General features: G+C 42.8%; 1 protein-coding gene across 5 annotated transcripts in view; it reads right to left on the bottom strand.

Moving 5' to 3' along the window:
- Positions 1-24,959, bottom strand: part of EXD2 (exonuclease 3'-5' domain containing 2) — a 31,942-nt gene that overhangs the window by 5,113 nt on the left and 1,870 nt on the right. Inside the window, exons 1-10 of one of the 5 annotated variants that reach the window (XM_061611135.1) lie at positions 21,988-22,095; positions 18,063-18,281; positions 14,129-14,479; positions 10,407-10,666; positions 8,338-8,464; positions 7,490-7,812; positions 6,784-6,890; positions 6,009-6,144; positions 4,686-5,042; positions 2,413-2,631 (exon numbers count right to left, since the gene is read on the bottom strand). In XM_061611135.1, the coding sequence (XP_061467119.1) occupies positions 2,415-2,631; positions 4,686-5,042; positions 6,009-6,144; positions 6,784-6,890; positions 7,490-7,812; positions 8,338-8,464; positions 10,407-10,666; positions 14,129-14,455 (1,854 nt within the window). In that variant the 5' untranslated portion in view covers positions 14,456-14,479; positions 18,063-18,281; positions 21,988-22,095 and the 3' untranslated portion in view covers positions 2,413-2,414. Of the gene's footprint in view, positions 1-1,478; positions 2,632-4,685; positions 5,043-6,008; positions 6,145-6,783; positions 6,891-7,489; positions 7,813-8,337; positions 8,465-10,406; positions 10,667-14,128; positions 14,480-18,062; positions 18,308-21,987; positions 22,096-24,959 lie in introns of those variants that run through there. The other 4 variants (XM_061611132.1, XM_061611133.1, XM_061611136.1 and 1 more) reach the window with 4 other exon arrangements.

Genomic DNA, 24,959 nt, shown 5'->3' with positions numbered 1-24,959 from the left:
TTGGATGAAACCGATTATCTAGATCCATTTCAATCGGGTTTTAGGCCCGGTTTCGGCTCCGAGACAGCCTTGGTCGCCCTGTATGATGACCTATGTCGGGAGAGGGACGGAGGGAGTGTAACTCTGTTGATTCTCCTTGATCTCTCAGCGGCTTTTGATACCATCGACCATGGTATCCTTCTGGAGAGGCTCGCGGAGTTGGGAGTTGGTGGTACTGCTTGGCAGTGGTTCTGCTCCTACTTGGTGGGTCGTCTCCAGAAGGTAGTGCTTGAGGAACATTGCTCGACACCGTGGATTCTCCAATGTGGAGTCCCACAGGGGTCAGTTCTGTCTCCCATGCTTTTCAACATCTACATGAAGCCGTTGGGGGCGGTCATCAGGAGTTTTGGAGTGCGTTGCCATCAGTACGCTGATGACACGCAACTCTACTTCTCCTTTTCATCTTGTTCAGGTGAGGCTGTCAATGTGCTGGACCATTGCCTGGCCGCGATAATGGACTGGATGAGAGCTAACAAACTGAGGCTCAATCAAAAAAAGACTGAGATGCTGCTGGTGCGTGGTTTCTCTGATCAGGTGGTGGATATACACCCTGTCCTGGATGGGGTTACACTCCCCCTAAAGGAACGGGTTCGTAGTCTGGGAGTCTTTTTAGATCCTTCCCTGTCACTTGAGGCTCAAGTAGCCTCGGTGGCACGGAATGCGTTCTACCAACTTCGGTTGGTAGCCCAGCTACGTCCCTACCTGAGTAGGGAGGACCTCACATCAGTTGTACATGCTCTGGTAACCTCGCGACTGGATTACTGCAATGTGCTCTACGTAGGGCTGCCTCTGAAGGCAGTTCGGAAGCTACAGCTCGTGCAAAACGCGGCGGCCAGACTGATAACGTGGACCAAGCAGTCCGAACACATAACACCTGTTCTGGCTCGCTTGCACTGGCTTCCAATATGCTTCCGGGCCAGATTCAAAGTGCTGGTTTTAACCTATAAAGCCTTATACGGCGCAGGACCACAATACCTGCTGGAACGCCTCTCCCGATATGAACCTGCCCGTACACTACGTTCTACATCGAAGGCCCTCCTCCAAGTTCCGACTCATAGAGAAGCTCGGAGGGTGGTAACAAGAACTAGAGCCTTCTCAGTGGTGGCCCCCAAACTGTGGAACAGTCTCCCCGATGAGGTGCGCTTGGCACCGACGTTACTATCTTTTCAGCGCCAAGTCAAAACCTTCCTCTTTTCTAAGGCATTTTAATCTAACTTAATCTAGTTTTAACATGTGCTGTAACTGTTTTTAGTTTTCTATTCTCTTATATTTTTGTTGTATTTTATTATGGGATTTTATTGTATATATTTGTATTCTTTGTTGTACACTGCCCAGAGAGCTATGCTAGTGGGGCGGTATAAAAATTTAACAAATAAAATAAATAAAATATAAATAAATAGAAGTTGTCACTATGCAACACTAGCAAAACTACACATCCCTGGTTTACAATATTCTTTTGTATTTATTTATTGCAGCAGAACAACAAATACAAAATGCACTAACAATGCTTTCCCACTATGGGAACAATTTGGCGAGGGCAGGAATATATATTGCCCTTTGAGAAGGATCAGTTCTGGAAAAGACAGTGGAGGGAAGGTAGCTATGAAATGTGGTCAGGGCTGTTTACACCCGATATTAGCTAATAACTCTTCCATAGCAATGAGAAAAATGGCCAGAAGAAGTAAAACATTCATATGCCTAACCCTTTCAACAAAGTAGTGGTCCTCTTGAAACTGCCTTTGTGGCTTGGCAGACAAATGGCTTCTGAAAATTTCTTCCCTTGCTCTGGGTTGCCACCAGTCAAGGGAGTGCTTGAACCGAGATAGATGGGGTATTGAAAAGCTTGAACGGGATGAAGCCGAAGCACTCAACAGCATCAAATCCACCGTGTCCCATAGCACCACTAGCCTGTCATATCTCCTTCTGTAAGATACTGTATATGAGGCTCTTACCTGATACCACAGCAATAAAACAAAAACAAAAAAAGGTTTATTGCAGTCCACTCTGGGGACTGGGATCGGAAGGGACTCACCTGTTACTTGGCAACAACATTCTTCCTCACCATGATATCGTTCATGGTACTGAGGATCCTCCCTAACAAATATCTGGCTATTATAGTCTTTGTAGAACAAAGCAGCAAAGAAACAATTCATTCAAACTGCAATTAAAAGTTCATTTAAAATAGGGTATTTTAACCTTACTCCAGTTTTGCTGATTGACATGGATGACAATTTCCTAAGCGATAGGAAATCTGAGCAGGATCTTGCACATCCAACATGGAAGTATACTGGACAACAATGATCCTCAGGATATTTCCCAAGTTCATCAGCTACTCAGTGTAATAATTCTCATTACTCTTCTGCACACGCTAACCTTCAAGAGAGTTCGACTTGGAGATCCTCCCCATATTTCCGGATTAGCTTCTCATGATTGTGATCAACAGACCACTGCTTTGGGAGATGCTTGGGATGCATAACATCCAAGAAGTGCTGGCGCCAACGACTCTCCAGCTGCATGAGGGAGCGCAGGCCCCCATTGGCAAAATACTGGACCACTTTTAGGCCATGCGGCACATAGCTCTCATTACAAATCCTAAAAAAAGGGCATAAACAAAATTTGGAGTCAGAGAACCACAGGGCTTTTATGTAATTCCAAACCACATAAAGGTTCTGGCCTCCTATCCACACTTTATAATAAAACAACCTATAACAGAACGGTAAAGTCATGTCTTTTACAAAATGACAACGTGTCACTAAGTGTTGTAAGTCCTACTCTCCATCTTGGAAAGTGAAGTTCCACAAAGGGGAAGCAAAAAGCCCCTAACAAAATTCGAAGCATCCTTGCAAAAGCCAGAAATCTGTGGTGACTAAAAAATTCTTCGTTTCCAGCCTTCCTTCCCCTTTCCTCTTCCTTCAATCTTATCTCAAGGGAAGCATACAATGGCTTGGGTGCTAGTAAAGGAAGGCACTCCTGCTGCCTTTTCACAACAGCATCCAAAACCTTCCTCTTGGCCTTTCCTAAGGGAGGGACCAGCGGGCAGCGTACTGGGTTGGGTGCCACTGATGGAAGGTGCCCAGAGCACTTTCTAGCAGCGGAATCCAACTCTCTCCCCTCCCTCCCCATCAGCCTCTCTCAAGGGAAGGGCTGATGAAGAGAGCAGCTGGTTGGGTACCCCATTTGAAGGTGCTCTGAGCCCCTTCCAGCAATGGCATCTAACCCCTCCCTGCTCAGCTTTCCTGCTCCAGATTGATAGCAATTTTGCCACTTTGGATCTGCATATCCAGGGCTCTCTAGGCACCTCAGCTATACCTTTAAGCCACCCACAGCTGTCTCCCTAACCTTGGAGTTGGAGAGGGTGCGTTGATTGCCACACAACTACCCAGTGATCTCTGCCCACTCAGCTTGCTTGCCAGAGGGTGACACTATACTTGGAATGGCACACAAAAGTGTTGAAACCTGCTGCTGAGACAACTCAAAGCCAGATGAAATTATGGACAATTTAGAATATCCTGCTGGGGCTGATGGAAGGTATAGTCTAAATCACCTGGAAGACACCAGGTTGGGGAAGGCTGTTATGTAGCCCAAAACCGCACCATCCATACACAAGGAGGAAATATCAGGAAGCTTGTGGGAGCTCAAAGCCTTGAAGAAGTACAAATGTTATTTGGGGAAGGAACCCTACGAGGAGGAAAAAACTCAAAACAACCCAACGAGGAATACATATGCTCACTGGACACCAAACACTGCCTGACTGTTAAGGACAAAATGAAAAACCAGAGGAGGAGGAAGTATCCTGAAAGAGAATATACTGTAGCTGTCTAACTGGAACCCAGAACAAGAGCACTACACTCTGCAACATTTTGCTCCAGATCCCACCTGCTGTCTAACAACAGATCAAGGGTGGGGATGAAGCTGGTGTTCCATTCCCATTTGAAGACCAAAGAAAGGGAGGATATGATGCAGCATCTTGAGATCAAGAAGCCACATCTCAACATCAGATTATCCCTTTCAAATTCATCTTCTCTTTAACCTGTCGATGCGGAACCTTCGGTCCATGGGCCAAACTTGGCCTGCCAGGCCTCCCCATTTGGCTCATGAGGCTGTTTTCACCTCACCCAGCTGCCCAACACCAGATATCATATATGATATCAGGTGTGGGGCAGGTAGTGACGTGGCTGCAGAAAGCAGGACTGAACTCTTTGCGCATCAGTTGGGCAGACATCAGATGACTGACAGGTGGGTTGTCCCACAAACCTGTCAAAGTTGGTCCACCGAAGTGGGGGGAGATAAAGACCAGGCCTGCTGGGCTCAAAAGATTCCCCACCCCTGCTCCAACTCCACTCACTACATAGGCTAACTCTCCAGAGCAGGCATCCTCTGTTTAAGAAGTCCCCCACCCACTAAGTCAGACCTTGTTCATAATTCCCAGCTGACACTGCTCATGAAGGCAGAGGTGGGGCTTGACCAAAACAAACAAACAGGGGATCTGCGGGTAAACAAACAAAAGCCCTGAGGACGTTGCAAAGGAATAGATAGAAATGAGAAGTGCTGAAGATGAGGGTCAGGACTAGTATGTGGATCCCCATCGCCAATACAACCTAGACACAGAGCGGTCTGCAGCCTAACCCACTAGTCTCCAACTCTACCTGGTTTCCAGTCCAGCTGCTTCCTGCAGCATCTCCAGGGAAACTGTCGCAGAGTCAAAGAAGTCCTTGATGACCTGTAACAACTCCTCTTTCCTGGCATCAGGCAGGCTGTCTGCATTCAAGAGAGCTCTTGCAGCTGAACGGACTTGCCTGCGGATGGGATCCTCCAGCAGACGAACACTCTCCTCACAGCCAATGGGGGCGCCAAACTCCTCAGCCAGCAGCTGCTTGAGATGGTTGTCATAGTAATTGGAGATAGCATGACAGGAGGTGCAAAGAAGAAGCACGTCATGTGAGTTGTGGTCCTTCATCTGGATGGGGAAGTGTCTCCGGTACTCGTGGGGAACTATGTTCTTCCTGTTGAAGAAGCAGCAGTGATTGGCAACAGTCAACTGAAAGCACCACTGAGCCTGCAACAATCCAGTGGGATCCGATATAATGCAGTAACTTAATTTGCTCAATTTTTGCTGCCGTGTTTGCGCATAATGTTAGGACTTGGTGAATTTTATTGCGTTTTTCTGACTGTATTTGTGTTTTGCCAATAAGTATGTTTTATTGCATGCTTATAGTCTCATTAGGCATCTTAGGTTCTCTAATTATCAGGGACAGAGGTTGTTGGACTGCATCAGCCCCATCCAGCATGGCCAGTAGTCAGGGTTGATGGTAGTTGTAGTCCAGCAATATCATATCCCTCATCCCTGATCACAAGGGCACCCTAATGAGACTAAAAGCCAGAAATTAAAACATACATATCAGCAAAACACAATACAATTAGCAAAGAGATAGAAAGGCGGATCAGAATTTTTTGTGTGGTATCCAACTAATGCATCCCATCAATGCAAAAATTTCTGCTAGTCCCTCCTCCCGCCCTCCCCCAATCTCCTCCAGAGAACACCAAGGACAGATTTTGGGGTGTGCAGGGGGAGAGAGAAATCCCGTCGTACTAGCAGAAATCCTTGCTCCTTGTGATGGGACACAATCCTTAGTGCTTCTTTGGATACAGCCCTTTTAAATTTTGAAAAGTGGCAGAAGCTCCACCCACAATGCTTTATCGGAGTCCATGATCATGCCTGGTTCTACTTGCATTCATGCAAATGCAAAGTAAAAAGCCAAGCAAAATCCCTCTTCAGACCTTCCCTGCTCAACATGGGCATGGTCAGGGACAGAGTGGGCAGTGTGATGTGTACTATGGTGTTAAGGGCGGGGCTGCAAATGCATCCCTGCCCCCATACACAGTTTGAGCAAACACCTGAACACCCTTCAGTCTTTAGTATTTTGCTCTACCAAACTAAAATACACTCCTGGGTTTACTGGGCAACTCACCGAATATAAGACTCTCTTTTGCCACAAACAACACACAAGTTCTCTTTGACTGTCAAGTAATAATCCACCTTAGATTCGGGGCGCCCAGAAGGTTCAAACTGCAACTTCACAATAAATGGGTCCGTGCTCACCAACTCTGGAATGGCAAAAAAAGAAAGCAAGGCCTTAAAATGTTTAATTTCTGCTTACATGCCTCTTCTAAATAATGGGCTGCACAAAATAATGAATGCCTAAAGCTGAACGCTCAGCAGTGGTAGAGTGTGGTGTATGGGGCAAATCGTGCTTGTTTTCCACACCAGCTTCTTCAGCTTCTGTATCTGTGTCAGTGTGGTTCCATTTTGGCCCCTGGACTGGGTCTAGTTGCCTTTCTGTTCTTTTTCAACCCTTGGTACTTTCATCCAGACTGAGATATCTAAAACCCATTTCAGAGGAGAAAAAAAAGATATGACACAGGCATCATGAGGCCAGGAAGGGGTTATGAAGTGAAACAGGGCACACGTAGACGAACCTGATATAAGAAACTTGATGAGTTTGAGTGGAATGGATAGGAAGAGCATCTGGACCCCACCAGACTATCCTACAGAGGCGGCCCAAATATCACATCTAGATTGTAATGTTGATCTATATTTAATGGTGGGGTTCTTTGTCATATGTAGTTGAGTTTTTAACTCACCAAAATCTTGCCCCCTCTCCCCGTCAAAAGCTGTTTTTTCAACCTTTATACCCCATCTCCCAAAGAATTCTTGTTGACTAGTACAAAAAGAGGCTCACAAACCTCCAATGCCCTTGTCAAGGTACCACTGAGCCTTCTTGCGATCACAAGTGCATAGAGGCTGCCCATCTGGTGCATGTAAGAAGCAGTTGTCATACAAGGGAGATTTCCTGTGAAAACAAATGGATGTCACAACCCCATCAGAGAATTAACTATAAACTTACATTGCCCAAAATATACAGTGGCAGTACCTTAATACTTCCTCTTATGGCACACAAAGTCACAAGTAATAAACTATACTGTCACCTCAGTCTTGGGATTTATTTGGAAGCAAGGCCTATGGATTTCAATAGTCCTTCAAAAAATGACTGAAATTCTATGCACACTTACTAGGGAGCCTATGCACACCAGCCTATAGGGAGATGGCTCTTCCCCTAAGCAGGGCAGGCATGCTCATTTCCACCAATAACAAGCTGGGAAAGGGCTGGGGCTCAGTGACAGAGCATCTGCTTTCCAGGCAGAAGGTCCCTGGTTCAATCTCCATCATCTGCAGGAAGGGCAGGGAATGCCTCCTGTCTGAAACTCAGGACAGCCAATGCCAGTCAGTGTAGACAGTACTGAGCTAGATGGAACAATGTCTGACATGGTATAAAGGCAGCTTCCTATGTTCCTAAGTTAACCAAATGCCTGGGGGCAAAAATATGAATTTTTCACTGGTGCCAAAAGTCCACCAGTTAGTGAAAAACTATACAAAGCTGCATACAGTTACCTCACGGAATATCCTATGCCCAGCGGCTTTCGCTTGTGTTTTCGAGGATCCTTTATTTGTTGGTTGACAGGGAATTGTCCATTAGTTACTGGTTCCTGATTGTTTATTTTTTTCACTGAATTTCCTGTATTTTCATCCTCTCCAAAGCTACTACTGTTTCTTCCTTTGAAAGGTACATCCACCAAACCCTGACATGTCTTCAGGACCTTTTCCCAACCAGGAAGAGCATATTCACTGTCTGCTGCATGAGGGAAGAAGGGCAATCTCAGCAGACGGAGGAACAGAGCTACTGACACCTGGGCATCCCTGGCAGCATAAGCAACCTGAAGAGAAACAGCAAGAACTCAGTGTTACATTATGCAAAAGCAAATCTGATATTCAGAAGGACCCAAGATGAACATGCCCAAGCATGAAACAAATGAATGACAGTTAATAAGAAATGGAAGCCCACTTATTCTGCTTAGAACCCACACACAAAAGTGCCTATTACCAAAGCTCCATGTAGCTATAGTAAAACTGGCTTCCTACACACCCACAATTCTCCTGACTCTCATTTACACCCTCCATTATGGCAACTTTTAATGCCTGTTTCTCCATTTTTACAGATCCTCAGGCAATACAATCAAAGATAAGGAATATATATATATAAATCATGAAGCAGTGTTTCAGTCCCCTCTTATGCTCAAATGTATTCTGTTTCTTGGAAAGCCTTGCTCCACTTTTGCTTCATGGGGGAAAATGAGAAGTTCCAACTGCCACAGTGAATGACTGAGGAACTACTGTGAGCTGCCTTAGCTGACAGACCCTCCTACCACAAGCTACCACTACTGCAATGGAAAAAAACAAACCTGTTCTGGAGACAGTTCTTCTACTTCCCAGTTGCTGCAGCACAGATGATGAGACTTGTCAAGAGGGTAGTTGAGGATCCTCTCAGCAAGGGATTTGAGGCTAAGCCCATTTTGGGGAAGGGCCTTACTTTAGGTTTTGTAAATGGGGGGGAAAAAAGGAAGAGTTATTTTTTATCCAGACAAACTTAATTTTAGGCTTTGGAAGGGGATGATGCATATGTTTTTTTCAACTACTATAAGAAAGTGCCATCTGTGCACAGAACTTTCTTCGCCAAGACTGACATCTCACTGGTTAATCTAGAGAGTTGAGCTCTAAATTGTTAGGGTTGCCAATGTCTTCTTGAAGTCATTTCAAAATTGCGGTTACTTGCTGAAAAGTAGTAACTGTGTGTGTGAGTGTGCGTGTGTGAGTGTTAAAGGGAATGTTAAATTGAGTGGTTATTCTGCATAATAACCAGCCATTGTGCACATTCACCAGACCTCATTGAGAATTTGCACATTAACCTTCCATGAGAAGGGAACTGTGTACACTTCCTGGTCAATGCACTTAATCTCCAACAGGCCTTGGGGAATGTGCATATATCACCTGAATTTTGTACATTCCCTGGCCATTATGCATAATCTCCAACAGGCTTTGGGGAATGTGTATATATATCTTGGCTGCATTGTATACCTTCTCCGGGCAATATGCACATTCTCTTGTCAGTATGCAAAGTCTCCAAGAATCATGCCTTTCTTTCTATCTCTTGTTCAGAAATGTGCAACCTGTGCCCCTTGGGTTGCTTCAAGCCCGCTGCCTAATCTTGCCTAATGTTCCACAACATACCCTCCCATTGATCAGTAGAAAAGCAGGAAAGGGGGGGCTCCAGATAAAGATTAACATTTTTCTACAGTTCAGCCCCCTTTTCACCATTCTCACCTGTTCCCCCGTCGGCTGAGCAGCAGCTCCCCCTCCCATGATTCTGATGGAAATCCTCCCCCCACAGACACACATTATTAAGCTAAGGAAAAAAGCTTAATAGCAGTAGAGAGTCAATCATCATGGGAATTACAAGGGAGAAAATATTCGGACTAGACAGCTCTTCCAATAGAAGACATCTTCAGATACAGGGCTGTCCCTTTCAACCAAATGCCTGTCCTCTGAAAAATAGGACAAATGTCCACCTTAGTACTATTTTATACTTCATAGAATGTGATGAATTTATAAATCAGGTCATGATGTTTGAAATGCCCTGCTTTAGTTGCTGACTTTTTCCATATTTTCTAGACATGCCTACTTATTAATCAGTTTTGGAGAATGATTGAAAAAGTATAGGTTATTTTTTATAGTTGATCCTAAAATGGCTTTATTATATTATTTGAAGGATATAGTGCCAGATACTAATTTAGTATTAGTAATTAACCAACTAACTGCAGCCAAGTTAACTTACTAACTGCAGCCAAGTTTTGCAAGTAATGAGATGACACTCCCCCTATTTTTGGAATGGTATTTGAAAAGATGGCATATTGCTGTTATTTCTAAGATAATTGGCACAGCAATCCTAATCCCCAGATCTGCTGGCTGGAGGGGGTTAGGATGGAGAGGAGGTGCCTCTTTGCTGTTTGGAGGGCCACGTCTGCTGCAGCGGCCCCTGTTATGCCCACTAAAATCTTCTCAAGCATGGATCTACCACTGGCAGCGTTCCTGCCACCAGTAGCTAGCATTAGCCCCCAAAACATGGCATTCCAGGGGATAAATATCAAGATGCTATTCAAGTTTGTTCCCCCCCCCTTATTGTGAGTTCTTGTATTTTATATGTGATTAATATATTTTGTATGAATTACATATAAAAACAAATTTGGGGTGAATTATATTCCATATCTTTTTATGTTTTTTAAAAATGAAACAAATAAAATCATCAGCAACAACAAAATGAAAGATTGCTGCCATTCTTTGCCAACTGCATTTTGTATTACTCTAGGGAAAAGCCATGCTAGTATCCTTCTCTGACAATCATATTTTTGGAACATTTCAAAATATTATTTTATCTGCCCATCCACACACACACCATTCTTGCAAGGATACATACCTCTGTCTCATGGCCAGATACCGGAGGTCCATGCTCCCTTTCACTGCCACACTATAGTCATGAAGTAGCTTGCAGGCATCTTCCCAACATCCTACACCAACTTTTAGGATACCACCATCTGCCAGAACGTCCAGCAAAGTCTGTGGAAGAACCTGTCCACCACTGGTCAGCTGGGGCAAGCGAAGAAGAACACAAAGACCACTGGAAACAGCCATCTGCAAGAGAGAGACAGGCTTGGCCTTCTTCCCTTCTACCGAGACCTTGGAAGAATAAGAAACAAAAAGTTAATTTCTGTCTGGAATATATGTCACAACAGAATAGAAGTAAAGTGCTATCTAAAAGCTATTCAGCCATCTAGGTTAAATGTATTGGGCACATTAAGCATTTTCAGTCAATATTTTTGCCTACCCTAATCCAGGGTTGATTTGATTTAAATTATGATTTAAATCACTTCTCTGAAGGACTCAATTTAAATGATTTAGATCACACTTTAAATTACTAGTGAGGAAGATTCTATTAATCATCATTTTTTAGTAGAAGTACATGATTGTTTAATACAATCTTAATACATGTTCAGAGATTTCATCCAGGTTTCATTGGAAGGTAGGTACACACTAAGCAATTATTCTGAATTGCTTTCAGATTAATTTTCGACAAAAAATGGGATGATAATTTCGTCATTTTAGTACTAAAGCAGAATGAACTTGTGAAGTCATTCAGATGAACCAGCTCCAACTGTTCAATTAATCATGATATTTTTGTCATGATGTGCCAGAATCACCACCACCACAAAGGCCTTTACATTGTACTAATAAGATTGTTTATTCTTCTGGTTAGTTTTCTTCTTCAACAAACAACAACATTAACAAAACACGAACATGGATTTTTGAATGGTTAACAATTTCAGTTTTTAGTGTAAAGTTCTTTAAAAAATAACATATAGGCAATTTCAACCAAGTCAACATAAGAAAATATTGGGTGGTACAGCTAACTCAGTCATCATCTTCTTCACCTTTGTCTTCCTTGTTCATTGCCTTGAAAAGAAACACCAGCTTTCCTGCTTTTTTAGTTCCCAACTTATTGCTCCATTTAGAATGCATTAGTCCAAAGGAAGACAAAGTTCTCTCTATACCTGCAGAAGAGGCTACTGCTGTTAAGAGCTGGACTACCACTTCAGTGGTCTCCTCCCTGTTCAGATCTATTCCATCTCTCAAATTTTCTATTCACTGACCTTCTCTATCTTTGCACTTAGAGAGAGGCAAGGCCAAGAGAGAGAGATTGCACTTCATGTAACACCACTTGCAGAATAGGACTGTTCTCATCTCTATAAACTGCTGTTAACATATTCATAGAATATAATAAGAAATTGTATAATTAGCATTCATGATTATATCTAACTTCTTTTTTTACTAATTGCTTTAAGAAAATTTTAAAATCTCATTTAAATTTTAAAAATCCCATTTTAATTTTTTTTTTAAAAAAATCATTGATTTTATCAACCCTGCCCTAATCTGAATTGATACGGGTTGTATCACCTGTCCTTAATTTGCAAATTGATTCTGGGCCCTAAAACTGCTAAAAACTACACCCTTATGATGCAGACACCTTTCCCCTAATTGCAGGATGTATGAGGGTAGCTATGCACCTTGCACAATCTCAGAAGCTCTCTCATCTCCAGACAATAATATCATGCAGTAGAAAGACTGTTGAGTGTTTATGTTTCAGGCCCCTTGGGCTAAAAACCTGGTAGTTCTTTTTTTCTGGTCTGACACTACTCTAGTGCCATAAACCTAGCTATTATCCTATCCCTTGTTATAGGCTAGCTGTAGGTTAACAGTCTTCCATAAAATAATTGTTGTGATGTATAAGAAAAAGATACCTGGACAACTGCACCCTTTTAAAAGTCAGAGATAACAATGCAACTGCATCAGTATCAACTGCATTGGTGACCTCAAAACTGGACTATTGTAATGTGCTCTATGTGGGGTTTTCCTTAAGGCTGGTCCAGAAGCTGCAGCTAGTGCAGAATTCAGCTGTTGGGCTGCAGAGTGGGGCATCTTATCGCTCACATGTTACACCACTCTTTAAAAAGCTGCACTGGCTGCCACTGCGCCAATATACTATAAGGGTCTTCTTCTGACTTATGAAGCCCTAAACACCTTGGGGCTGGGCTACCCAAGGGAGCACCTTCTTCTGTATCAACCAGCCTCATCATTTAGATAATCTGATCAGGCCATCCTGGTCATGCCACAACCTGTAGAGGTCCATCTCACAGTGACTGAGGTGAGGGCCTTCTCCACTGTGTGTCTCTCTCTCTCTTGAATTACCCTGCCTCTCAGCTAAGGCAGGTGCCAGCACTGATGTCATTTGGGATCTTGCTAAAAATTCTTTTACTTCATCTGGCTTTGGCTGGCCATTGGTTGAATTTATTAATTGTACACTATTGCTGGCCTATTGACTGTTTTATCTTGTATTGCAATTTTATTTTTATTTTTACTGTACACCACTTTGTGATTTCAAACAGTATATAAACATTTTAAATAAAATATCTGACCACACATTCCACAGCTATGATCTAGCACTAAAAACAGATATTGGCACTGAACCTGGTGAGTCCTCACCTAAGACTTCACCTAATATTTAGAGTGATTCAAGTCTGATCCTGAGCTTTACTGAGATGAAAGACTGCCTGAATACCATATGTAAGCCACTTGAGCTCTGTGGAGGAAGATCAGGGGAATGTGTATACAAGGGTGAAAAAGTGGAACATGTGACAAAATGCGCGTGAAGAGTACTCCTCTTCAAAGTTCCAACCAGCCAGCCATGTCCTCTCCAGGATGCTCCATTCCATTCCCTCAGTGTCACCTACACCCCCAGGCAACACACACACAATCAGTCAACATTCTCTGGCCACTGAGCATGCTCAGTCCTCACTAGACTGTTTAGGGCTTTTCCATCCTCCTCATTTTTTTTAAACGTAGTTCTGCAAACTGTAGGCTTTCTGCAAGCTTGCTGACATCATCCAGCATGAATACTTTTGGTTACATAAGGAACCACACTCTGAGAAAAAGTTTGCTATTAGTACTTATACTATAAGGATGGTACACAATTCACTTTCACTGGTAGACAGATTCATAGGTTGGTGGTCTTTGTTTTGATTTGGAAAGAGTTAATATTTTATGTAGATTTTCTCTAAGATTCCCCAATTGCCATATGGTCAACAGGCAATCCAGGAGTGCTATGAGAAAAACAAATATAGAACTGCCTGTGAACACAGCTTCCAGCTGAAATGTCTAATTAAGCTTGCCACATTAGCCCTGTTTTAGGCATTCTTACACAGTCTTTCCCGCTTCAGATGTTTCCGCTCACCGCAGGTAGGTCAAAAGTGGAGTGGCTGACACATATAGTCCCATACTCCCTCCCTGGGCAGAATTTAAGAATGCTTAAATATGGCTATTGTTTCTCATGGGCATATAAAGAGGCCCCAAACCAATTATGGACTCATGGAAGAACATCTGGTGGTGAACGAGGATGAGGAGAATCCATGTGGCAAACCATATTCTGTGGTATTGTAGGGGAAGGAGAGCTGCCACATGGAAGTGGCTTGCCAGAGGAATATAATAGCATATAGGCTAATCCTTAGTCTCAGCATAAGAAGCAGAAAAAGAAATAATCTCTTTCTGCCTTAAGATGTTAGAAGGTTTCCATTGTTTACAACTTACCCACTCACAGTCAATTCCAAGGACTGGACAACGTTTCAACTCTTTCTTAAGTAAGGGTTCCATTTCATTCCATTTCTCTTCCTCAGAAACTATCACCACTTCCGCCCCAAGAATCTTCTCCACCCAGGGGGTTGTGGGAGAGGAGAGGAGTGAAAGAAAATTCTCTTCCAAGAGGTCTTCCTTTTCTCCTTCTTTAATTGCTCTTCCTAGGTTAAGTGTAATGCAAGTTTGGTCTTTCCGACGCCGGATGACTTTCCAGAAAACCAGACCTCCTGCTGCGATTCCTAACAGGGAGGCCACAGTAAGAGCAACTGTTTGTCTCGGCATCTTTCATTTCCCATACAACTTCACCTACACAAAAATGGCATTATTTACAGAGTTATCTTCTACTCTCCATAACAAAATATTAAGGAAAACAGTCCTAGATAGGCCTGTGGTGGAGGGGACTATTAAACTGTAATCTTATACCTACTCACCTGGGAGTACAAACTCAGTGGGGCTTACTTCTGAGTAAGCATGTGTAGGATTGTGCCATAAATTATTGTACTTCTGATGGGTCATACAACTGAGATGTTCAAGAACTGACAAACATTTGTTTAGTCAAGGTACAATTTAGGACTTACTAAGTCCAGAAATGTGTGATGATACAACCAGGCCCAGCACCAGTGAGTGGCCACAACCTGATGCTGCCGCAGATTGCCAAGCAGGAACTCCCAGTTTGGGGAGGTTTTTGCAGTGTGGGAAAGGAAAAAAGTTGTCATTTGTGATCCCTAAACTGCACTACGATCTCATCCAAGGCTGCCTAGAGGAGCAGTTATGTTAGAAGTGGGCATACACTGCAACATTTTGTTGCAAGTCCCACTTTTAACTACCTCATTGTAGCTAGCCCTCACCTAAACCAACATAAAAGAGAATTATCTATTTCTTACAATTTACAGAAGTACAACTAAGATCTAGTTACCACTGTTGTGGTAAACCTATCTGGGAGAAGACTCTTCCTTGAAATTCTAGTGTGTTTTTTAATATGAAAGGAGAGTGCTATGTTGTTGTTATTTAGTATGGAGGGACAATCAATCATCAGAGTCCCCATGTGCAGTCCGAAATGGTGTGGCTCAGGCACAGGATTATCACAGCTACACCTAACCTAGTGCTTTGCCAACCAAACATCCATTTTAGGAAAATAGACTCGGATTCAACTTCTTGTTCTTCAGGATATGCCTAATACCTCCTCAAAAGCCATCTTTTTAATGAATCCCAGTTCCTATGCCCTACTGTTACATGCAAATACAATCATTGTGTATCTTCTCCCCCCAGCCCTCCCCAGCCCAATTTTCCTGTCTCCAATTCCCTCTCCTTTCTTTACAGTCTCCTTTGTGCCCATTTTCTAGACTGTAACCCCTTTGGCACAGGACTCTGTCCTTTCGTCCTCTGTAAGATGTCATTTACATGGATGGTACAAACAAAATAAACGCCATGTTTTGTGAAACAGTAAAATAACAATTACATTTAAAGTTATAATTAGGGCTTACAGCCATTTAAATACCTTTTAGTTGTTTGAACTGCCTTTTAACTAAATTGACCAATTCAATTTAAATTAGCATGTAACAAAAGTCTCAATATATGCATCTTTGAGAGCTTGAGGAAAGTTTCTTCTAACATGAACAATTAGATTCTGATTTTGATACTATTTTTATTGATGATTTTAAAATTTCTTGTATCAAGCAATATATAGATTTTGTTAAATAAATATATTTTAAAAATAAACATTTATTTTTAAGGTAATTGTGGAACACCATCTTTAATATTTCCTTTTTCATTCCCAGTAACATACTGGAAACAAATTAGGCTGCAATCTTAACCCCACTTACCTAGAAATAAGACTCACTGAATTCAGTAGGACGTACTTCTGAGTAGTCATGTTAGGATTGCACTGTGTATGTATTTAAAACACGACTTCCCCCAAAGAATAGTTTAGCCCTCACAGAGGTACAAGTTCCAGCACACTTAACAAACGATAGTTCCCATGAATTGGGGGGGGGCAGTCATGTATTTTAAATGTATGGTGTGTACACAGCCTTAGTCTCAAAAAAAATAGTGTGCCTCCTAACTCACAGCCCTACCAATTAAGTAACAAAACCTTTGATTAATCAATGACATTACTAAGAGCCTACTACTTCCAGGCCTAATCATAACACTCTACAATGTATCTTCTAAAATTATGGACCTCAAGTGATAAAATAAACGGTGGGTAGGTTTTTAAGGTGTATTAATAAATTGTGTGTCGTTATTTAATTTGATAAGATTCGAAGCTGATATATTATTGATTGGGAAATAACTTCGAATCTTGCACCTGATTGGCAGAAGAAACAGACCTGCACTCAGTTGTGGAAAATCCTTTTAGATTATTAAGGAGGTGGAGATACCAAGGGAATCTGAAGGGAAATGACCATTGAAAAGAATTAAGAGAGGGAGTGGGAGGAAGGAAGAGCAAAGCCTAGGGGTTTAATATTTTAAAAGTGCATTTTGAAATGCCTGTTTGGAAGATTGCCGTAGAGTCTTACCTTTGTCACCTTGTGCTTCCCTAAAAAAAGCAGGATGTAAATAGTGCTTTTTTGTGATGGTACTCACTGGTACAGATACCGCCACCTTTTTCTTGGCTGCCCATAGCCACTATATATGCAGCCACCAATAGCCCTCTTATTAAGATATGAATACCACCCCCTCAGTTTTTGCAAAACAAACAAAAAGCACTAGATATAGGTGAAATTAAGTATTTCCTCAATTCTAATTTGTGTGTGTCTTCAAGGAGCGAAAGATCAATACAGTTTCTATTGCCATCATTTTGTGGCGATATTCTATGATGGATATGTCCTACCTCCCCTGTCGGAGGCAGTATGCATCTGAATACCAGTTGCTGGAAGTCACAAGTGGAGAGAGCACTGTTGCACTCAGGTTTTGCTTGTAGGCTTCCTAGGGGTATCTAACTGGCCACTGTGACAGCAGAGTGCTGGTCTAGGTGGAACTTTGGCCTGATCTGGCAGGGCTCTTCTTATGGTTTTAGAGATACTATTACACCATGACAACTGATTTACCTTCTTGATATTTGTAAATCTTAATTTACTCAATGTGATTGGCTTCCCAGTTCTTCAGTTCCATTTCAACAGCTACCAACTGTTTTATTTCACCATTAAGGCTCCCTAAATAGTGTTATTGGCCAGGAGGATTAACTTCGCAGGAGGCCAGCATTTAGATCTCTCCATTGTAAGACCTCCCTCCCTCACAGTTTAATCAAGATTAAAATTTATGTACAGAACTGAGCAATGCAGGAACATTTTTTTGTATCTGTACAGTGTTCAATTTTAAGGCACTTTTAACGTGTTAAATAATATCGTCTTTTCGAACATAATCCAACTCATCTAAACAGCACAACACAATTAAACGTCACAGAACAGCTTCATCCCCCCCTCCCCGAAACTTAAGTTTGAAAACTGAGAGTGACACGATAGGCTATAGACGAGGGAAGATCGCCTAATATTCTGTACTTGGGGGTTGGGATGCCCCTTACTTCATCAAGACTAGCTTCAGAGATTTCATAAAGATAGGTGTTGTCTTCAGAATACTACACCTCCACTCGAGTAGACCTAATTCCTCTAAAGCCCTTTGTATCGTGAAGTTTTACACTAGCACCCTTAACCCGGCTAGCGTCGCATGGCGGGGGAAGCCAACAGCTCCACCAAGCTTTGAGCAATATTATGAGTGCAACCACTGGGAGAGGAAAACGCTAAGCTACAAAGAAATCAAACACGGCAGCATGTACTCTCAGCGATGCCTTCTCCCTCCAGACCCAACAAGCTTGTGTTTCTTTTTCTCCCAAAGAGCTGAAACTCTCAACACAACGTCTGCCATTAACAAAAGACGCACGCGTTTACCTTACCTGCTTCAGTTGCGTAGGGAAGGAACTCCTTCTCCGTAGTCTGCGCTCTTCCCGGAGACTGTTTCTAAGCGAACGCTTCCGCACTTTTAGTCTCAGCGGGCAGGAACGTACAATGTTGTAAGACCTTCCAGAAACGCAGGGCGTCGCCACATTGTACGGCAATTGCGCGTGGGTTCTATCTGTTTGGGCTTCTCTGCTCTGAAACTCTGGCCGCTAATGCTGCTTAAAAGAATAAGCCCTAGTGGATTAAGTTCTCTTTAAAACTAGGAGAGTCTGTATTGGGGAGTGTGTACCGTTTGCATTCATTGGCATGTGCCTCTTGCGCTATTAGTCACAGCCTGCATAGCCCTATATAAATATGTTAAATATGCTTACGATCGGGGTAACTGGGATATTTAGAACTGCTTAAGCAACAGCAAAACCTTTTCCCGCCACTTCTAAATTAGACTACTGAGATGAAGAAAAACGGGGGGCGGGGGAGCAGGAGTAGATTTTTGTATGACAGGACTGAGAGTTCAGTCCTGCTATTGAAAACAAATTTCTGGGTAAAGAGGCACCCTGTTCCTAAATCTAAGTATCTTGCTTGCTCAGTTGTGCACCTGGCCCCAATGGATTGATTTTAGGATGCTAGTAAAAAATAAAAAGTTGGTCCTGCAGGCGTTAAGTCTTCCTTTACCTAGATTACATAATAGAAGACATAGTAGTCAAAAAGGGTGCAGAGAGCAGAGCTGGGTCCTGTTCAAAATCCAGCCTCAGGATTGCTGCCTGGCCCTTCCCTTAGTTGCCAAGCCAGGTGAACAGAAGTGCTTGTACCAACAGAGCATCCTGGAAGTGTGGGGGAAGCTTTGGCCTTCTGTAGGATAGTAAATATTCTTTCAGTCTGCATTACTGAATTTGGAAGAAGTACCAACTTCATGTTCTGTACTCAGAGTCATAAACAGGGATTAACAAAATTCCCCTTCACTTGGTAGGCATTCTTTTAGTCATCTGGTGACTTCACAGCCCCTGGGATGGGGAATAGGGAGCAACAAATCTATATGCCTAAAAACAACAAGAAGTCTCATAACATCTTAGAAGCTAAGAAATAAACATTTATGGACTAGAGTCCACTTCATTAAATACCACTTCATTATATGCAGCAGGCAAGTATGGGTACTACTATACATGGATGTAGAGGGGAAAACATACTAAAACATGGAGTTAAATGGAAACAATGCAAAATTAAGTCTGGTCAATTAAAGCTTAAATACATGAGTAGTAAACACAGTGACTCTTCACAGCTGCAGTAATAGGTGATAACAGAACCATTCGATAGAGTCGCTTGTGCATGCAGCGCTTGCAAGGTACTAGTTGAAGCTCATATATATGAGCGACTCTCGGCTACCTAAGAAGTGTTTCATGGAACAGCTACAGAGGCCCTTTTATAACACCTGGGTTACACATTCCAAAGCGATTTTATCCACATATGGGATCAACACCGAAATTCTTCCCTCCCTTCCCACATGAAGCTCCTTTATAAGGACAGAATTTTGCTTTACTCTAAAAGAAGGGACGTTTATGGTTCCACGCTTTCAGCCTTTTCACTATGGTATCCACTTGTCAAAACAACTTTTGGTCTTGAACAGTATTTTCGCTTCCTGACCACCCCTTCCCTAAGAAAGGCCTTTACGGCCCTACGATTTCAATCTATGCCCTCGGCCTTTCTGGAGGGAAGGTATGTAAATCTTCCTGTCCATCAAAGGGTTTGCATCTGTAACTCTGGGGAAGTGGAGGATATTGTGCATTATTTATTAAGATGCTCTCTGTATAATGAGCTTTGGCTGAAATTTCTAGCTCCCATTCTCCACCCCTTGCTAAGCAGGCCCCCTTTGGAGCAAATATGTGTTCTCCTAGTGGGCTCTGACCCTTTTGTAACTCTTCAGGTGGCGAAGTTTGCTTTGGCTGCCAGGAAAATGAGAGTCTGACACCTAACAACATTGGGTGCTCGCATGGGGTCTCCCTTAGTTTTAGCCTTTAATCCATGCCATTCTCGGGTTTGTAGTGTTATCACTGTGATATGCGTTACCTTCCGGTGAATGTTTTACTTTTGTTCTTGGGTTTTACGATGGGGATTGGTATTTTACTTCTTCCCACTGGACTTATTTTATTTTATTTTGGATAAGTAGCGCAGTGGGTTTTATTTGGAAGATTGTACTTTTTTGTACTACATTGTAATGGCCTATGGCTGTAAACAATAAAGATTATTTCACAGAACCAGAACCATCTTAGTATCGCTAAGTAAATTAACACCTAACATATAACAGAAAACCATTGTCTTTATGCAGACCCAAATTAACAGAATCAAACTTTGGTAGTAGTTCTACATTTATTTATTTGTTGAATTTATCTCCTACCCTTCCTCACAGAAGGAACCCAAGGTGGCAAGTACTAAAAGACTAAAAACATCATTAAAACAAAACTTCTTTAAAAACATCTTACTAAAATCATTTCTATCCTTCTCTTTGTTTTAGACAATTTCAAAGTGGGTTACAAATTAAAATACAACAGCATAAAAACAGGAGTGGATAAATTACAACCAAAGGAAATCACAACAGACAGTCTGGCATTAAACTCTATAAAAGGTCTGAGTGAAAAGCCACATATTCAAATGGTACAAGAAGCTTAATAGCGTCAATGCCAGTCCTATATCAGAAGACAGCATGTCCCAAAGGTGGGGCACTACCACTGAGAAGGCTCTCCTTTGTGCCATCACCAAATGGACTTCTGCAAATGGCAGGGCCACCAAGACAGCTGATCTTAATAAATGGGCTGGTCTATGAGGTAGCAGACTTCTGTCAGCTACTCAGGTTCCAAATTCCATACAAGGCTTTATACACACGTATCAGAACCCTGAAGCATGCTCAATAACATACTAGCAGCCAGGGCAGTTCTTTAGAATCAATGTTACATGCTTGAAGTAAGCAACCCCTGATAGGAACCTAGCCATGGCAATCTACACGAGCTTCAGTTTCTGGTTCAGATTCAAAAGCAGCCCCCCACAGAGCACATAACAGTAATCCAGTACTGAGGTTACTAACACATTGGTCACTGTAGCCAGAATCTCCCTGTCCATGAACAGTCATATCTGGCAAAGCAACTGGAAGTGGAAAAAGGCATTCTTTACCATGAAGGTCATTTGTGCCTCAGATGATGATTCTAGCAGCACCTCCAGACTATGCAATTGTTCCTTGACAGGGAGTGCAACCCCATCCAGAACAGGCAACCCACCCTGGACTTGGGAACTACCTACCCACAGGACTTCTGTCTGGTGGGGATTCAGTCTTAGTTTATTGACGTCCATCCAGCCCACCATTGCATCTAGACACTTGTTCTGGACTTGCACTGCCTCACCTCATTTGGTTGGCACAGACAGCATACTGATGATATTTTGCACCAAATCTCCTAATGACCCCTCCCAGTAGGTTCACGTAGATGTGGGACAGTATGGAACCTCATGGAACCCTCATAGTCTGAAAGCCAGGGGGCAGAGCAAGTGTCACCTAAAACCACACTCTGGAGCAGCCCTGCAGTTAGAAGCAGAGCCACTACAGCACAATGCCTCCAACTCCCATCCTGGCAAGCCATCCCAGAAGAATATCATGAATACCATGGCTGACGGTATCAAAAGCCTCAGAGAGATCAAGGAAAATCGGCAGGGTTGCACACACACCCTCTCCCTCTCCCAGTAAAGATAATCCATCGGGGTGACCACAGTAATTTGGGCCTCCAAACTAGGCCTGAACCCAGATGGTAAAGGGTTTAGGTAATCTGTTTCTTCCAAAAACATCTGGAGCTGTACCACTACAGCCCTCTTGAAGACCTTCCCTAATAAGGATTATAGTTGGTTCACGCTTCAAGATACAATGTAGAGAAGCCACAATATCACCTGTTTCAAGGCAGCAACCACCGCACATTGAGCCCACCTGGTCAATCCACTCTGGGTTGATCATCCCAGCCATGAAGACATGTTGTACTCATTCAAAATGTGTACCATGAAGATTTTAAGAGAAATCTACAGAAATAGAAAATGATCATTCCTGTGTATGTTGTAGATATATACAACATTCAGTTCCAATATGCATTTCTGTACCTAGAGGGTGCTGCCATCTTTATGGGAGAAGCATCTAAGGCCTTAGTTGCTTGTTAATTGCTGCTTCCCTTTTTTCTGATGACATTTGGTCCAGTTGGAGATACCTGAAGCAAGCATCCTGTGTCTGCTGTCCTTTTGACCTGGCCCCTCCCATGTAGTTCACCTTTTCATCTGTCCCCTCAAACAATTGTAACAAAAGTGAGGATCACAGGACCACCCCCCATGCATTTAAAAATGTGAAGAGGTCCACAGGACTACACTACTTCAACAATAATATGTGCCATATCTATGCCTACACAGCAGATGAATCCAGCAAAAAGGCTTCCTCACCATCCACATGTTAGGCTGCCAAGGGCAAAGTTTCTACACATGTACTGATGTACACACATAGAGGTCGTCCATGCAAGGTGGAGCCATAAGTGGGTCAGAGTCTTTCCTCATGTGGAGGAGCTCTACCCACATACTTTAGTGCCCATGCAGAGCTCTTTCCCATGCTGTCTGAACATGCAGATAGCAGCAAACATTTCCACTGCATTGTTGTGTAAGTATAGCAAGAGATGTGGCTGTGGTGTGTGTTATCTGGGATGGAGCTAGCCCATATGCCTCACTTCTCGTGTTCTTTCAACATGTTTGGGGAGTATCCTATGAATCTGCCTACAGAATCCCTGATGGAAGAGTAAGACGTTGACACATTTGAGAATGAAATCCTATGCTTGCTTACCGAGCTTCACTAAATAAAGTTGGTCTTGCTTTATTTTATGTTATGTTAGTTACCATATTTGTATGGCTACCCATCAATATATGTTCTCTGGGTAGCTTATGGGGCAAAGAACAAAATACAATACTATAATGCAATTAAAATACCCCTAAAAATGTTCCTTGCTTGCAGCAGAAAAATTAAACACACTAGTAGCTCAGATTAAAAGATATTTAAAAGGCCCGGGTGAATAAAAAGGTCTTTATATGGTGCTAAAAAGACCTTAGAGAAAGTGCCAGGTAAACTTCTCTCAGACACGTATTCATAGCACAAGTGAGAAGGCCCTTTCCTTATTAGTTACCTGCCTCGCTCTTCCTGGCACACAGAGTAGAGGCTCTGAAGAGTATCTTATGGTCTGGTTAGATACATATGAAAGAAGGCAATTTTTCAGACAACCTGGTCTCAAGCCATTAAGACCTTTAAAGGTTAACACCAGCGTTTTAGTTGGGCCTGGAGATGGAACCAGTGCAGCTGATAAAGCACTGGTGAAATATGACAGAAATACACAGTTCCAGTCAGTAACCTTGTGACCCTGTTTTGGACCAATTGGAGTTTCTGGACTGTTTTAAAGTCAGCCCACAAACAAAGCACTGCAATAATCTAAACAGGCATTTACCACAGTGTGAGTGACTGTGGTCAAGCTATCTCCATCCATGTATGGTTTCTGCTGGTGTATCAGTTAAAGCTGATAGAAGATGCTTTGAGCCACAGAGGATACTTGAGCCTCTGATGACAATACTGGATTAATAACCACCCCAGATTTCAAACCTAATTCTTCCGGGGGAGTCCAGTCCCATTCAGAACAACCTGAGTATCAGCCATCCAGGTGTGCAAACCAACCAACAGTACTTCTTTCTTGTCTGGATTGTGCCACAGTTTATTTGCCCTCATCCAGTCTATTACCACCTTTCCCTAGTGTTCACCTGCCACGACTCATTTGGCAGGAGCACTTGGAGAAGGGCCTCTGAAGATGATCTTAGAATCCTGGCTGCTATGGACATGCATAGGGTTGCTCTGTAAATTTCATAAATATGCCAAACAGTACAATGTTATAGCATAAGTTATACATGATACCTGCTCCACAAAGACAGATGGGGCACTCAGGAGCAGTCACATGAATGGCTTTATGAGGATCACCATTCCACAATGTCATGAGAGCCTCAACAAGAATATCAGCCATATCTGCCAGAAAATCTCCCAGAGCATTTATGAATCCATCGGAATCTCTGTGGGCAGATCATCTCAATGGAGCTCCCACCCTTGCAGAGTGAAGTAGTTGCATTCAGCCCAAACCTCACCAGGGAGTGATCCAGCCATGACAACAGACCCCCCCATCACTGAAATATTACCAGTCTGCTCTGTGGCAAAGACTCCAAATGATCTAGAGTTAGGGGTGAGCAGTGGGGTAGCCAAGTTGGCTGTTCATACCAAATTGTTGTAAATGTACTGCGTTCAAGGTGATTCCGACTTATGGCGACCCTATGAATAGAGTTTTCATGAGGCTGAGAGGCAGTGACTGGCCCAAGGTTACCCAGTGAGCTTCATGGCTATGTGGGGATTCGAACCCTGGTCCCCCAGGTCATAGTCCAACACCTTAACTAACCACTACACTACACTGCCTCTCCTACCAAATTGTTAAGAATGGTTAAAAGAAAAGGCAGTGTGAGGAGCTCCAAAAGGATCTCTTCCGACTGGGTAAACAGGCAGTAGAATGGCAAATGCAATTCAAAGTAAGCAAGTATAAATTGATGCATGTTGGGGCAAAAGGTCCTTTCACATATACTCTCATTGGTCTGAACTGATTCAGGCCATAGCCAATGGGTCTAGGGGGGGCCTGCACCCCCTAACTTTTCTGTCCCCTTATTTTTTTTAGCAAGAATAAATAATTACATTTATTACATAACACACACACCCCAATTTTTGGGGTGCCCCCTCCCAAACTTTTAGGCTGGCTACTGGCCTGAACTGATCTTAAGATAGACTCATAGTCAAATATACAGTAGGAATTTCA

The sequence above is a fragment of the Rhineura floridana genome, chromosome 2, assembly GCF_030035675.1.
Source record: "Rhineura floridana isolate rRhiFlo1 chromosome 2, rRhiFlo1.hap2, whole genome shotgun sequence".
In the NCBI taxonomy this organism is placed as follows: domain Eukaryota; kingdom Metazoa; phylum Chordata; class Lepidosauria; order Squamata; family Rhineuridae; genus Rhineura; species Rhineura floridana.
The sequence above is the reverse complement of the archived record's forward strand: the minus strand, read 5'-3'. Positions and strand labels throughout refer to the sequence as shown.